General features: G+C 41.5%; 1 protein-coding gene across 1 annotated transcript in view; it reads left to right on the forward strand.

Annotated features, from left to right (window-relative positions):
* ANXA2 (annexin A2) overlaps positions 1 to 16,491 on the forward strand; it is a 44,256-nt gene that overhangs the window by 15,872 nt on the left and 11,893 nt on the right. Inside the window, exon 4 of the mRNA XM_004687726.2 lies at positions 13,066 to 13,160. Within this exon, the coding sequence (XP_004687783.1) occupies positions 13,066 to 13,160 (95 nt within the window). The remainder of the gene's footprint in view (positions 1 to 13,065; positions 13,161 to 16,491) is intronic.

Below are 16,491 nucleotides of genomic sequence, written 5' to 3' on the forward strand. Positions count from 1 at the left end.
TTCCTTCTCTCTCTCACCCTCCGTGCAACCCCTCCCCCCACACACACCTCCACTTCTTCCTCTTTGGAAAGAAAAAGATATAAAACTTATAAAATTTGAGAAAGTATTTTTACCTAGTAGCACAGTAACATGGAAAGAGGCGGAAGTTGAGTGCCAGCAGGCTGCACCGTGGGTGTGTGTGTGTGTCATGGGCTCCTTCTTCATTTTGAGGGCTCAGTGTCTCCTTAATAAAGACAAAGCTAGTTGTAGTGATTCCTATGTTCCAGATCCCCTTGAATTCCATTACAAGTGCTGTATTTTTCCAAAATACTGGGAAAAGCTTCACTTCTTCACACTTAGATTGAGCCAAATTGTTACAGTGTAGCCCAGAGTGGACTGAGCCACCTGTTTGTGGGGCCTCACCTGCAAGCTCACAATTCGGTTATACTGCAGGTACATACAAAAGGGTCAATAATGGGTTTATTTACAAAAGGGGAAAGGAATAGGAAACAACCTAGGGAAAGAGAGTGGGATACAAAGTAACTGGAATACCTTTTGGCTAGGCTGACTGAACACACCGAATGAACACACTGAGTCATGTGGTCCAGAGAGCAGTTTCCCAAGCTAGAGAGGGAGAGATGCAATCGCACCCTATTTATCCCCCAAATGTCCCAGAATTCCTGCTAGCTCCACCCTTGGGTCCTCGCAGTTCTCTCCCTGGTACTGCTGGGAGTTGTAGTTTCCAATCACTGGAGTAGGAGGTAGGGTCCAGAAAGCTGGAGTAGAGGGTGGGGTCCATAAGACTCTGCAGAGTTCCTTTAGGACATCCTTCCCCTTTAAAAAATGAGTGAAAATTTGGCCTCTTTTCCCCTCAAATGTTGATACTCCTCAAGCTTGGGGACTGAATTAGAAGCTGTTGGAATAAGTGTGTATCCTCAAGTTCCAGAATGAGTAAGGAGAACCAAGAGGCATAAAAGCCTCCTTTTCAAAATAAGATAGATAAGCATTTAACTGATGAGGTCTGAATGAGAGGTCTGATCAGGTCATCATGTTGTTTCTTGTTCCCACAAAGGTAAATGTTCAGATTTCTTTGCTTATGTTAATGAAGCATGTATCTTTCGCGTACCCTAGCTCCAATCCCTGGCAGCCTTGCTATGATTGCGATTCTTAGAGTCACCACACTTTCCCTTGTTTGTGACAAAGCACTTCCTTCACTGTGAGGCCAGAGTGACCAGATCTGACTCTGAATCAGAACAGCTGTGGCTTCACACCTCTGCTGAGGAGCCACCAGTAGTGTTCTTTAGGCAGAGTCACTTAAACTCACTAACATGTCTACAATTCACGCAGGTCACTGAGAGACTGGGAACCTTAACCAGGATGACCTAGAACCTAACAATAGGGTGACTGTAGGGGTATGGTCACAATTACTGGTAGTGACCCCACCTTCATTCTCAGAATTCTCATTTTGCAGGGAAAAGACATAGTTACCTTTCCTAAAACCCTTAGAGAGACCCGTGGCTTTGTTTCCAGAGACAAGGAAAGTAGAAACTGCCTTGATGTCCTCTGATTTTAAGGAAGCACAGAGGTTTGCATCATCTGTCTCTAAGCAGCTTGCACACTGGCCACCTCCCTGCCTGACCAACTGCCGGGAGAACAATGAAGTGTACCAATGAGACCTTTAACAAGTTTTCTATTTTGGTACTTTTAAACAACAACACTTGGCAGAAGTCAGGAAGTCGCTATTCATAAAATGAAACCAACGCCTAGAGGCTTTAAATCACCATTGGAAGTTCTGGGTGGGGTATAGCAGTGAGAGCATGTCATGGTTCAAATCTCGTGTTGGCCACTAACTTACTATCTGTTTGATTCTGGAAAACAACTTCTTTAAGCCTTAGTTTCCTTACTTTAAAGTAGAGCTAACTGAAGTTCCCAATCCAGAGAGCTGTTGTAGAGTAGGAAGCACTTAAAACGGACCCTGACATACAATCAATGTTTAAAATGTTACCTTAATACACACACACACACACACACACACACACACTCACTCACTCACATACACACACACTCTACTTTCTTAAAACTCACCCCGTCTCACTATTTGGATGTGCCTACATTCCTGGGGTTTCCCAACATGCCATTGTTGAACACACACTTAACTCATATAGCAGTTAGCTCATCTGACAAGGATGGTGCCTTTTATAAGCTTTAGACAAAGGCTGCTTTTTATCCCTGCCTGAGAAAGCATTTAGCACTCTGGAATGTAAAGATTGTGCAATGAACTCTAGTATCAGCTGAAACTCCCATGGTAATGAAAATACCATTAGACTCTTTCTGAGCTAGAAGAAAAACACTGTAGTTCCCAAGCAGAAATGTCTGGAGGGCTAAGATTTGAATGCCTGATTTGCAGTTTGGTCCAGAGCTACTGATAACCATTATCATAGTTGTGACTGTTTATTCAGTGTTTGTTGTGGAAGACGTTGCGCCAGTTTCCTTGTGAACAGTTGTCTTAGGTAATTTTTTTTTTTTAAAGATATATTTATTTGTGTATACAGAACTGGGGTACAGGTCAGAGGCTCAGGGGAGGTGAAAGGCTTCACCAGAGACAGAGTGGGGAGCAGAACAGGCAGATCGACAAAGTACACTGCTGAGGGGAGCAGCGGGCGGGTCAGGAGAGGTCTGCCACGCCATGTGGTCACCTCCGGGGCAGGCTGGACTCGAACTCATGCGGAAGTGGTTTCAGCTTCTTAGTGCTGTGCTTTAACCCGCTGTGCCACCAGGGAGGGCCCAGTTGTCTTAGGTAAATTTCAAGTTAATCTTCTGAGGTATTAGTCTGTCATCCCAAACCCCAACTGGGATTAAATTGTTCAGGTCTCTTGGCCTGTGTTTTCAAGCATTACAGTATTGTGCCAGGATTGGATGTTTTTCTTCACCATGAGCCATTTCCAGGCATGAAAAGCATTTTCTACCTGTGATTCTGTTGCTATGGGATACATGTTATACCTGTCCTGCTGCAGGTCCCCTTTCTTCTCTTCTAAACTTCATACCCAATAAGTTCCACTTAGAACTACTTGGCATGTTTAGGCAACTAATACCGCTTTAAAAAATGAACTAATTAAGATCTTACCTTCCCTTGTAGAGCATCTTCTACCTTAAGTGTAATAAAGAAGCTTGTGCTACAAGCCCTTTATGGGAGGAAACTATACTAAATAATTAGTTTTCTCTTGATATCAAAGGAAACTGGGCAAACCTCAAATGCTGATACAAAGAAAGCCAAGCAAGGGCTGTGAACAATGACTGGGCTTCCTCTCCTGGACAGGGCAACCCAAGTACATGCACTTGCACGTGTGTGGCCAAGCGCAGAGCATGCTGGGCATGACATGCTCAGTCCTATGAACCACTTCCTTCTTTATTGTCCAAATATTGTCAAGGGAAGAGCTGGAAGCAGATCACTATGGAAGAGAGTTAATCAGCTGCTGATAAAGTAGGGATTGTAAACTGGACAGGCCTGGCTGGGGAAGAGCTACTAGCAGGGTGTGGTCTCAGAGCTGGTTCCTGTCCTATTCTAGCAGCACTATAAGCAAAGAACTCAGTGTAAAGTACTCAGTCTAAAAAGTACCCAGACTGGCTAGAAGATTCTGAAGCAGTCCTTCTCAACTTTCTCACTTGGGCCATCTGGCGTCTGTTCATTCAGTGGGCCTCTTTGCCTCATCCGTGGCAGATTTTCTTTTTAGCTTCATCTCCAATCTACTTGGTGCCCCCAGTAGGCTTTGCTCTTTCAGGAGTGTGCAGCTTCTTCTACTGGGAGTGTCAGTCCTCTTCTAACCTCCAGATTATGCCCTCTCACTTCTCTGCTGGAGCCCACACACAACCTCTTCAGCAAACTTTCTCTGTGGAGACTGAATTGATTAGTCTTCCTATCTGTCTCACATTACTTTGCTCATTTGTAACTCTTGTCACATTGTTATAGTTAATTACCTGTGGGGTTGTCTCTCCCACTAGAACCTGAGCTCCTTGAGGGCAAAGACTTTATTTTATTAATTGTATTTACACACCTCCTCGGTCTGTGTGAGAAGGTAAAAATTTATCCCACGTAGTAATCAAAGTTTATACAGATACCAGATCACACAGGTAAGTGCATATGGCTGCCAAAATGAGGCACCAAAGGACAGTTCCAGAACCTGGACAGTATCCAGAAGGACTCAGTCCCATGCTGAGCTTGATCCATTTTCACAAATAAATTTAGTTCACTTTGTTAAGTCTGCTTTGTTCTAGTTTGAAGGGATCTCACCCATTTCTGTTACCTAAGCCTAATGTATGATTGTCTTGGGTCTACTCTGGCTTGAGATAGACCATGCAATTACTTACCTCAATTTATGTCTAGTTAGAAACTGAATAAAGTCATGCAAAGGTAGTAATATTGCTTAATTAACAAGAGGTTTCTGAGACTTAAATCTGTAGGAGTCTCTTGGTCTAGATTGGCCTTGGGTTAAATATATACTGTGGAGTGTACAACACAGCTGTGAATGGTTTACCATATGGGTCCAAATAACTAGAAAGGAAAGTCAGCTAAATTAGAAAAGGATGAATCTAGACTACATAAAATAGATTGTAATTAGAAGCAGCACAACCCCAGAGTTAGTATAAGTGCCAATAAACTGGTACAGCTTTGGTCTCTCTCTTTCTGGAAGGGGAGGGTAATGAGTTGCCCTATTATTATTGCCAGTTTTGATTTTAGCAGTATTTGTGTTCTCCGGAAGGGATGCAAAAGCGGGTGATTTTTCCCCTTCTTTTTACAAGCACAAGTATAGAAGCATAACTGCAGCAAGTTTTTGCACTTATTTTTTTCCCTTATACTTATAAAGTAGAACTGCAGCAAGTTTTTGCACTTATTTTTTTCCCTTATACTTATAAAGTAGAATTGCTACAGATTTCCAGCGTGGTAAAAAAACTAACATCCTACATCAGCAGAAGGCAAGTGAGAATATGTTTTTCGTTTCACCTGCACACCTGGAGATGTATTCATACAGCTGAGATAGAGAGCAAATTAGGAATATATTGTCTCCTGAAGGAAGATTGGCTCTGAAAAACAGCCTCTTTCCTGTAGGGAGGGGTGGGTGAGGAGGGCCCAAACCCTTAAGAGCCTGAGAGTGTGTTTGTGTGTGTGTTTGTGATTCATGTAGCCCAAGGCCTGCTGGCTGGGAACTGGAAGGAAGAGAATCTTCCAAGTTGCCAGGTCTTTCCGTTGGTGTTCAAGTTTACTTTAGACTAAGTTCTCAGCTTATAGTGCTGCTAGGAACAGAGAGGAACCAGCCCAGACTAGTGGCTACCTCCACTCTGAGCACAGACTTTCTTAGAAACATCAGTGAAATATTTTCTCTAGATGACTGTGTTAGATGCCAAACCTGAACCAAGAAGCTTATGAAAACATAGTTGTCTTTCATCTAATTATAGTCTTTAGCTTTTGTTGCCTCTCAGCTTTCTTTTTTAATAAAGACTTTTTACCGCCTTTCCCTGGCACCCAGGAACAATGAAAGTAACCAAATTTTCAACTAGTATCCCCAAAGCTAAGAAAATTAATAGCAACCCTACACTATTAATTTAGATTAGTGGGGGTATCTTGGTTCTTCTTGAATCTGTCAGATTGGTTTTCTGTCTCATGGGACTTGACAGAGTAGCAGGGAACACCATGGTGCTTGCATCTTGTACATATTCCTTCATTTACAGTTTTATTGAATTTGAGTTTGGAGTGGCGCCTAACTAGTGCTTTCCTGCTGGTCCTGTAACGTAACTATGTCTGGAAGGCAGAGAGGATTCTGGATTTTTTTTTTTAAAGATTTATTTATTTGTACATACAGAACTGGGGTACAGGCCAGAGGCTCAGGTGAGAGGCTTCATCAGAGACAGAGCGTTGACTGAAATACACTGCTGAAGGAAGCACCAAGCACGACAGGAGAGGTCTGCTGTGCCATGTGGGTCACCTCCCTGGCTGGGGATTGAACTCGTGGCTGCAGATAGCAATAGTGCTGTGCTTTAACCTGTTGTACCACCAGGAAGGGCCTAGGCTTTCAGATTATTAAAGCACCCAGTGGGCTTACCAAATATATGTCACCTTAAACCCTTTCTAAGGGACTCAGCGGAGGTGAGATCAGAGCAGAATAGAAATTTGAAAAACCTGATTTCTGGGCCAAACCTTCTCTTCAGGCACTGAGCCAAACTCTTCCGGCCCTGAGTTGGGCCCATGACCTCCCCCTTTGCCAGACTTAGAAGAGGCACAGGACTCCTCCCACCCTGTGCAGTCCTGTTTTCGGTTCTGTCTCCTAGACCTAGAAACTGGACTAGACATTTCATGTGGGCTTGGCAAAAATGTTCCTCATTTTATATTTTGTATTTTCGTAGAACAAAAAGCAAATGCGACAAGTGAAGCTAAACGGACAAGGTAGAAAATATATTCCCAATCATTAACTTAGCTATTCCTTTCTGTGTCCCATAAATTCAGTATTCTTATGATTTGTGTTTTATGGAATGAGAAACTGAGGCATGGGAGGTAGCTAATACTCCCCAGAACCCATAGTCCTGAGTTCCACTCAGTGTACTCCATTTGTCACTGCTATTTATCCAAAGCCTCTGTTTGCACCTTTACCCATATGGATGTCCAGTTCCTGATGAGACCTTGTGGAGACTTCCCTTCTACTATGTAACCCAGAGGGGTGACTGCGCTGGACATTTATCCTGACAGCACCGTGGCTGGTAGTGGACAGGATCATTTTGGGTAACAGTGCACATGCAGCCATGTGCTTCTCTGGCCCTGAAATCACTCCCAGTAGACGGATGAATTGTCTTAGGTTTGTTAGGGCTGCCTCCTCCTAACAAGTTATTAAATGGCTTTTCCAGAAGAGAGTCTTTTAGCTCTTCTGTTTAAAAATGCCTCAGTAGGTCATCTCTTTAGTGACCTTGCTATGTGATTACCAAGTGATTGCTTACAGATTATTAAATGTACTACAAATGTAGTATGTACTAAATGTATGTACTAAATACTGAGTCCAGGTCTGAAGACATGTAGAGACCCCGCTCTCCCAAATCCTCATTAGGAACTTGATGGAGGAGAGTGGCAAATGTTTCAAAGTATAATTTCAAAAGGTACAAACATGACTTGTATAAATGTAAGATGAATACATGTCAGATTTATTTAACTCATTGAGATAGGGCTGGTATAAGTTTGAGAGATTGCTTATTTTTAGGCCCTGGGCTGAACAGAAGCCTGTCAGTCTCCTGTAGGGTCCTAGTGCCATAAGCTTTGACATCATCCTTTCTACTGGAACAAATCTACAGGTAAGCCTCTAACTCCACAAAACTTGTGCCCTAATCAGTAGTAAGTAGCAAGTCCGGTGAGAGCACATACCTGGAGAGACAGCCTTAAATGGACCACACTGGGGAGGTGTGCTTACTCTTGCCTCTTCTCAAACTTTGGATGATTTCCTGTGACAGGAGGCAAGAGAGTCCAATGTCGTGATCTTGGGTATTTAATCTTGGTTTGGATCTTCATGCTGAACCTGTTCTGCTCGAGTGACCAGGGCTGAGTCTTGCCTTCTATGAGCTTTGGTTTCTTCGTCAATGTATTGGGTTGACAATGCCCATCTCACATAGATGTGGTGAAAATTACATGATAGTATTATGTAAAGTAGCTAGTAAAATGCTGATATGTAGCAGCTGCTCAGTAAATGTCTGCTGTTACAATAAACTATGTCTACCTGTCCATACCCATGAAGCTGTACCCTCTTGTTTTGTGGCCTGCCTCTTACTTTCTTGTTGTGGATGTTTTTTTTTTTTCCTGAGGATTGATAGCCCAATAATCTAAGCCAAGACTTGGTTTATCTCATGACCTTGGTAAGGAGAGCATCTGGAAAATTTCCCGTACTTTTATTCCCATCCTCCCTGCCCTGAGGGTCTCCTGAATCCTTATCAAAACAAAATAAAAATCCATTTTCTTTGTGCAGTCAGCTGTCTTGGCAGATGTGAGTCAGCATCCTGTTCAGAGTGGCCTCCTGGTTCCTTGCCATGGACAACAGAGACACACATTTTCCATGGGGTGCCAGATGTGGAGCTGACTGGTGGTCTCCATCTGCAGAGAGGGAGAGGAAACTCCTGGAGGCACATTTTGTGGGTTTTGATTCAGCCCTTATTTTAGACTGTGTGTGTTCTTTATGCTTGAAAAGATACAACGTTGGCTGAAGGGCCCATGGCCTGGAGCTCTTCGCCTGGGTCCTGCTGTCAAGGGCGCCGCCCCGTGACATCACTTGCAAAACTGTTATTTCGGGTTCACTAGTTTTTAGAACAGAGACTGACCTTTTGGATGCCCCAAATTGGAGTGTGGAAACATTTTTGTAGTTAGCCCCTGAGATTAGCTGTTTTCATTCAAGGAATAAATATTTTAATACTTTGTGGTTTTAGTTGTCTGGAGCCAAGTATCCTCCTGTCTTAGTTCCACAGTGATATTGCAAACCTAAACCTCTATTGGTTTTGCAAGGAAATTTTAAAAACTGCCTGGGTCACAGAATTTTCTGTGCTCTCATCCACATTTTGTGGGATCCCTCACCACCTTCCCATTCCTCACCCCATTACTGGTTCCCAGTGTGAACCTGAACCTTTGCTTAGATTACTCTGTGACCTACATCTAACCTAAGAGGAATGGAGTGTGTGTGGGGGGGGGGGGAAGCATTATTCAGGCTTTTTGGTTTTTCTTTATGCGTTTACCCCACCCACACAGTTCTTTTAGACCCTGGCACTTCTACCCAGCAATCATGTCCCTGTGCACTGGAGCTTGAGAGAGCTGAAGTACAACTCCTGAGAGGCAGCACCTCATTCCTGGTGTCTGTGCCAGTGTTACCTTTGGTAAATTGAAAGCTTCCCTAGCATACTGGCACTCACTGGGCTTCATTGACGATGCCTGTGCTGACATAGGAAGCTGAGTATTCAGTCCTCATCCTTCAGCTGCATCCTGGGCAGAAATGTTGAGTAATGCCCCTCGCAACCTTAGCCTGTACTGGACTATTTTCCACAAGGATAAATTGCCTCACCAATTTTGAGAACAGGTCAAGAGGAAATAGACGTGTTCTGAAGATGAGATGGTTAAATCCCTCTGGCAGATAAGCGTATTCTGGTGTTACAACACAGGACATGCCTTAAGTGGCTTTCACTAGGCAATTGGTCCTAGGCTCCATGATGCCCCCGAACCCCTTTCCAGTTCAATTTGAACTTGCAGACACTGGTATGGGAGAAATAGCTGATATAGGTGAGGTTCTCAGGAGGAAGAGACGCCTCTCACTTGTAGAAATAACCTCCATTTAATTTTTCTGTAGTAGTTGACATTAACATTTGTGGAGGTTCACTTGTAAGTACAGTATGTTTAATGCTGCATCTCAGCAGACTGTTTGCTTGGTAAATAATTTAGGTAAAATACATTTAGCTGTCTTCAGACTATAGTTGTTGCTGACTCCCAGGCAAGACTCAGGTTAACCATCTCTGCCCTTTATGGGGATTTCTGATAATTGGATTGAAGTCTGACTATGTTGGCTGGATGCTTAGGTGCTATAAACAGAAAGGTAAAAATCTGGTCTTTTATTTTTTTTAATCAAAGAGTGTGGCACTGTGCTGCTGTTTGTAAGCTCTTTTCAGATACCATTTCTTACCTGGGTTGTTTGGACAAAGATAAGGAGTCTTTTCTGCCCTATATTATGGTTGATGTTGCAGCTCACAGAAGCAGTTAGTAAAACTAATTTAAGATTTTTGTACATAGGCAGATATTTAAAGACCTCATCCTACCTTTGCTTAACATTTCTGTTGGTGATTTTTTAAAAATGATATAACAGTTTATTTTTACATCATTTTGTGCATTTTCCCATCTCAGTTGTAATCCCTGTGGCCTTCCCATTGTTACAGGGCACCCATTGTGAACTGGGCCCTTGTCGGTGGGGGTTTAGGACATCCTTTCCCTTACACTATCGCAAACACCCTCCATTGGTGATTTTTAAATCTAGTTAAGATGCCGCTGCCTGAGTCTAAAGTCCTAAGGAGTCTATTTATTTTGCAATTAAAAAATCTTTATTTCAGCTAAACTTTAGTATTTCCACAATTTAGGATAAGTCCAGTAAATTCTCTTGCAATATTTGGTAAAAGCTTAAACTTTTTGAGACTCTCTCTGTTGAGTTTTTTCTCTCATTGTTTAAGGGGGCCAAACACATTTTCAACACTTCAGAGATGCTGCTTTGTAGGCCAGGAGCCGTCTCTGCAGGCAGTATGGCAACCTTGTGGCGGCTCCTGGGTAGGGGCCTAGGGAATCTCTAGTCAGTAAATCTCAACGTGGACCCCGGGACAGTGTTCATGTGCTTTCTGTTACTCCAATTTTTTTTAATGACTTTTTTCTTTTTGAGTAATTTCTTATGGACCACTATTCCTGGTTTGCATTCAAGCCAGCAGCCTCCAGTTGATAACAGGAAATATTAAACTTGAAATTAGAGGAGAGACTTGTACTTTGTTGTTACATTCTCTAGCTTTCTCAGATTTGGATAAGAGAGTCAAGTATAAAGCAAAAACACATTTATAAAACAGGTAGTTTTCCCAATATGAAGTAAGAGCTATAGGATATTTAGGGAGAAAAATGAGTGCACACGTGTAAACTTGAGTGTGTATACGTGTGTGTGCCTGTGTGAGTGATGAATGCACATTCATGTGCACAGGTGAATATATGCTAAACTAGCTTCTCATCCTCAAAGAGCCCTTGGATAAATCTATCCTGCCCCTACCTAATTGAAACTAAATGTAACTTGAAGCTTGATTTTATCTGTTAGTGTCTGTGGCAACAGGATTAGAAGTTATTGTTTAAGGCTCTTGTACAAATGGAGAGAGAGCACAGCTGTTTACGCAGGTGACAGCTCAGGGCTCGGCCTCTGTGTCTCTGAGCTTCAACTTCCCCATCTATAAAATAGGAGGAGAATTAGCTCTCCCCATTTGATTGCTGTGAGGATTAAGTTTGTGTCAGGATGTTTTGAAAACCGAAGAGAATCAGATAGATAGAGCTCCTAATTATGCATATTGTATATTATTCTAGTTCAAGTGTTTAGAACCATGCTTGGAATCACGTCAGTGAAGACACTGGCTGATTCTAGATCAATGATTATATGTCATTTATGGGATACTAAAAAAAAAAACAAAAAAAACCCCACCTCTTATGGTAATTGTGACCTTTGAAATTCAAAAAAAGAAAAACTTTATCCATAATCCCACCACTCAGATGATCACTTAAATGTTTCATGTAAACATTTCCAGATCTATTTTTATGACTATGCGTCTTACCAGGGGTTATCTTAGGCTGCTAATCTGCAGTCTTTCTTCATTTGGCAGTTTATTGTGAGCAGTTTTCCAAGCCACTTAATACTTTGTACCATCATTTAAAATTAATGTATTGTATGCATTATAAGGAAAGGAAAAATTTATTTAGCCAGTTTCTTATTAAATTTAGGTTTTCTAATTCCCTTTATTTTTTGATAGTATATAAAGTGCTGAAATAAACATCTTTAAAATGATGAATCTCTTTGATAGCAATTGGGTTTGTTGACATGGGTTACTCTAAAAATCATACCTAAAGTCATAGGTGCTGACTAACATATTGGTATGAACTCACCTTGACATGAACATCTATATTAGACACTTATTTTTATATCCAGAAAATATAACTTTATTGTTTTCTACCTTTCCACAAGCTTGAGAGTTGAGGCTGCATCGCTGTCAGTGTGCTCACTGCCTTCCTTAACGCAGCACAGTGCTTTCTGCTGCTTTGGGACTCCTCAGATTTCCTTAGGCCACACCATTGTGGTTCACAGGTGACCTTGTGAGCTATGCTACTCTGCACTCTCACGCAAGAAGGACCTATCCTATTAAGCAAAGACTCTAACTTTATATTAAACAAAGTTCATAATCAGTCAGGAAAGCGACCTTTCACTTTCTGAATTCTTAAAATCACCCCTTAAGCTAAATGGCATGTTAAGAGTATTTCTGATATAAAATTGGAAACTTTCATATAGCAAGAGGCATTGCTTATCTTTGTAAATACACATGTTCCAATTAAAATAAGTACTAAAATACTGTAGTGCTACTTCAGAACTCCCAATTTAGATTTAATTTAGATTAAAACACTTACTCTTTTTAATAAAGTTATAAAATTGATTGTTAAAATTGCCTATTGAAGATTAAAAGCAGTGGAATGTTTATTTTCCTTACAAAACAATTTAGTCTTCAATAAGTAACAATTGTATTAATCAATTATGCTATTAAAATACAACTGCCATATTAACTCTGACTCATTTGTCATGATAGTTTCTATAATTATAGAAATTATACCTACTTGCTTATATAGCTGTAGTCTTGCCATAAATATAAATAATTATCTCTATTAATTCAGCTCACCGTTACTGTCTATTAAATCCCCGTTATATGGCAATTTGGAAACCTTCATTTGAAATCCTCCTAAATCTTTGTTGTTCTATTCTGATTGCCAAAGCCATATAAACACACCTCCCACTGTTGATGTCAGGAACCAAATTATGAATAAAGTGTTTTTTGAAAAAATATATATTTATGGGCCCTCCCTGGTGGTGCAAGGGGTTAAAAACAGAGTGCTATAAAGCTATCAGCAGCCACTGCAAGCACAAGTTAGATCTCTGGCTAGGGAGGTGACCCACATGACACAGCAGACCTCTCCTATCTCGCCTGCCGCTCCTCTCAGTCCATCAGTCAGTCCATCTATTCTGTACCCCAGTTCTTGTGTGCATAAATAAATGAATATTTTTTAAAACACCAAATAACTGAAAGGTCTACTTAGGTTTGAGGTTTGAGGCTGTTGGAAAAAAACATAAAAGAGGGTGTATATGTTGGGTAGAGAGTACCGACAAAAAGAGAAAAAGCAAGTCTTGATCCTCCTGGTATTTCAGTTTGGAAATTAGTACATGAAATCTTATGTGTAAAATCTTCTATGTAAGCCCAAAGGACTAGAGCAAATGGTTGAGTAATTATTCACAATTTTTATTCCCATAGGTGTGGATGAGGTGACCATTGTCAACATTTTGACCAACCGCAGCAATGAACAGAGACAGGATATTGCCTTCACCTACCAGAGAAAGACCAAAAAGGTACAATTTCAGGGATGGAGAGCATTCCTTGTTGGCTTTCATTTTTTCAGCCATAGGTTTTTGTTTTCATGAATTCCAACTCTTGTAAGCAAGAGCCTTCTGTTACTCTGGGGCATGCAAGGTTTTCTTCTTATATCCCTGTAAGAATCATTCCTGCTTCCTATCACTCCCCAGTGCTTGGAGCTCATTAATAAACACCATGTCAAGAAAAAGGAACTCTCCTGCTCTGCTGGTGGGAATGCAAACTAGTACAACCACTATGTTTGGAGGTTCCTCAAACTGCTAAACATGGAGCTTCCCTACTCCTAGTACCCAAAAGACACAAAAACACTGATTCAAAAAGATACCTGCACTCCCATGTTTACTGCTGCTTTATTCACAATTGAAAAGACATGGAAACAGCCCAAATGTCCAAAAATGGATGACTGGATTAAAAAGATGTGATACATATACACAATGGAATATTACTCAGCAACCAGAAAAAAAGAAACATGTCATTTGCAGCAACATAGATGGAGCTGGAAAAGATCATGCTTAGTGAAATAAGCCGGAAAGAAAAGGAAAAATACTGGATGGTTTCTCTCATAGCAGGAATATAACAGAACAGGCGAGAAAATAGTGATAATGATGACCAGCTATATACCAGAGACATTTTGTGGGGGTGGAGTGGGGAATGGGATCAAAAACAGTGGGGGGAGGGAAATGCACTGGACTATGGTGATGACACATGGGTGATTAGTGATGGGAAACCGAAGAGGATTGCATCTGAGATGGAAAAATGCACAAAATATGTAAAAATAAACTATTATAAAATTTTTAAAAAACAAAAAACAAAACACCATGTCCTCCTCCAACTCCATGTATGTGGAGGGAACAATTCTGGGAATGGAGAGTTAGAAAGGAATAAGCAATAATGACAACAAGTACCCGTTACTGAATTAGTTTATGCCAGACATACAATTCTCTACATGTAGCAAGTCATTTCATCTTCATGACTTCTGCTGGCTTTTGATAAGATGTTTCTAATTTAATCGTAGGACATTAGTCTGCTCTGAGTGCTGACCCTGACACACTCCCTTCATTCTTAAAAGATACACTTGACTTTTTAGGAGTTTTCTGATGAACAGGCTTAGTTGGTATTTGTTTGGTTTACCAGACTATCTGCCATGTGCCATGCTCCTACTGCTTAAAGCGTCTTTATGTGCTTTTTGCCTTGTTTATCCACTAGTGGCAAAGGAACAAACCAGTGCTTGTTCATCCGTTATTTGTCACAGTGTTGGAATATTTTATTTTTAAGAATATGCTGCTTTATTTTTAACTTCTTGCTATTAAAAGCTTTTGATTTATTCCTGGATGGTGCAGTAAGCGTGGCTTCCTGCAGCTCCCATCTGACTTATGGCTTTCACTCATAACCACACTGGAGGTGAGCTGGAAGGACTTGGAAAATGATATTTTTGCTTTTGGGGTTGACGTGATGCCCAGGGCCCTGGGGGTTAGTTATAGATCAAGAATGGCTACAGCTTCCTCCTCCTCTTCAAAACAATAGGAAAGGATGTAAATTGGAAAGCATCTAATTTCCTGTACCTCGTGTACATTAAGATGCTTTTCTCAATAGTATTATTGTCATCTTTTGTTGTAAGGTGTACAGGGGATGCTTTGCAGTTTTCCAAAAGGACAGTAAACTGGCAGAGTCGAGTTTCATTCAGCTGGAGCAGGAGGCCCTCTTCTCTGGAGAGTATGCCTGTAACGGCTCCTCCTGCTGTCATGTACAGAGTGTGGTCTGGAAACACATTTGCGTGCATACACCTCAGTGTACCCAAAAACCCAGAAGCTCATATCTTGATTTCAAATGAGGTTAACGGAGAACAGAGTACTCACATACCCTCTTGGAGGGAAGGTAGCACCAGCATCATCGTGGGCTGTGATAATTGTGGGGCACTGCCAGCATCATACTGATTCTTGATATCTCTCACTGGGGCCAAAGAGAATTGTCATCTTTTACTAAATACACAAATTACTTTATCATTTCTGAGGGGAATCCTGGCAGCCAGGTGTTTTTGTTTCAAATGCATTGTTTGCCTAATAAAAAAGAAAGTCCTGTACTGCAGAGAACTTAGCTCTGTGGACCCAGTCTGCCTGGATGATAAACTGAACAGGAAAGGCAGAGTTAGTACCAGTGGACAGGAGCTGAGAGGGTTAATTGGACATCTCATTTCAAGCTGATAACAGATGCCAGGTTTTTCCAACTGGTTATGTGGTATTTATTAAGCATCTTTGGAGTTTCTGTTTAGTGTAAAGTCCTGTGCTAGATGTTAGAATGAAGCAGGAAGTTGAACGCCCAAGTGAAGTTTAGAATAGAAGTGGAAGAAGTCAGTAGGTGTCTAGTTGCTATTTGAGTTTTGAGAAACTGGGTGGCGGGGAGTGTCCTGGCTCAGTTTGGAATGACGTGACCTCAAAGTCAGAAATCGGAAACTTGGTGCTATGGTTGGAAGGTGTTACTTTTAAAATCCCTACTGGGATTATGCTAAGCAAAATAAGTCAGAAGGAGAGAGACAAATACTGGATAGTTTCACACTTGTGGAATATAGATAAATAAAACATGGGAGTAATCAAAACTAAGCCAAAACAAACCCTAGAAATCTGAGTACAGAATTGAGGCTACCAAAGAGGGGTGAAAGGCAGTAGGTGGGGAGCAAAGCCAGGGTTCCATGGCCTATGGTGGAAGATGACGGGGCTTTGGTGGTGGAGGTGGACCAGTAACATACAACTGAAGAGATTACCTACACCCCTAAGTCAAAACAGTGCTGTAAGCCAACACTTACCTGTCTGTATTCTGGGCTGGTGACTTTACCTCTGGCTTAAAATCTGTGTTGATGGTAACAGTGAAACCTTAAGAAATATATGCAGAAAAGTCAAGGGGGCAATTGGAGTGTCAGTTTACTATCATCTGTATCGATATTACCCCGACAATATGGTGTTTTGATAACTCTAATGGAGTTTCTTGCAAAGGGAGGCTTCATGAACCCACTTCTTGTCATGTTGGGCCTCCAATAACTGTGGAGACCTTTAGAAGTTACACAGCTGCACAAACACCTTTGAGCGGAAGGTGTCAACAGGCCTCAGGGCCTCAGCTTCCCCTAGAGTTGCCCCACTTGAACCACTTTCTTCTCACCAGGGACCTTGACCTCAGAAAGTACCCTGCCATTCATGGGCTATGGCATATATTTCTGCATATATTTCTTTTTTTTTTTAATTTATTTATTCATACAGAACTGGGGTTACAGGCCAGAGATGTGGAGGGTGAGAGGACTCACCAGGGACAGAGTGGGGA

Source organism: Condylura cristata, unplaced genomic scaffold (assembly GCF_000260355.1).
Source record: "Condylura cristata isolate star-nosed mole 26May11 unplaced genomic scaffold, ConCri1.0 scaffold00023, whole genome shotgun sequence".
Lineage (NCBI taxonomy): Eukaryota > Metazoa > Chordata > Mammalia > Eulipotyphla > Talpidae > Condylura > Condylura cristata.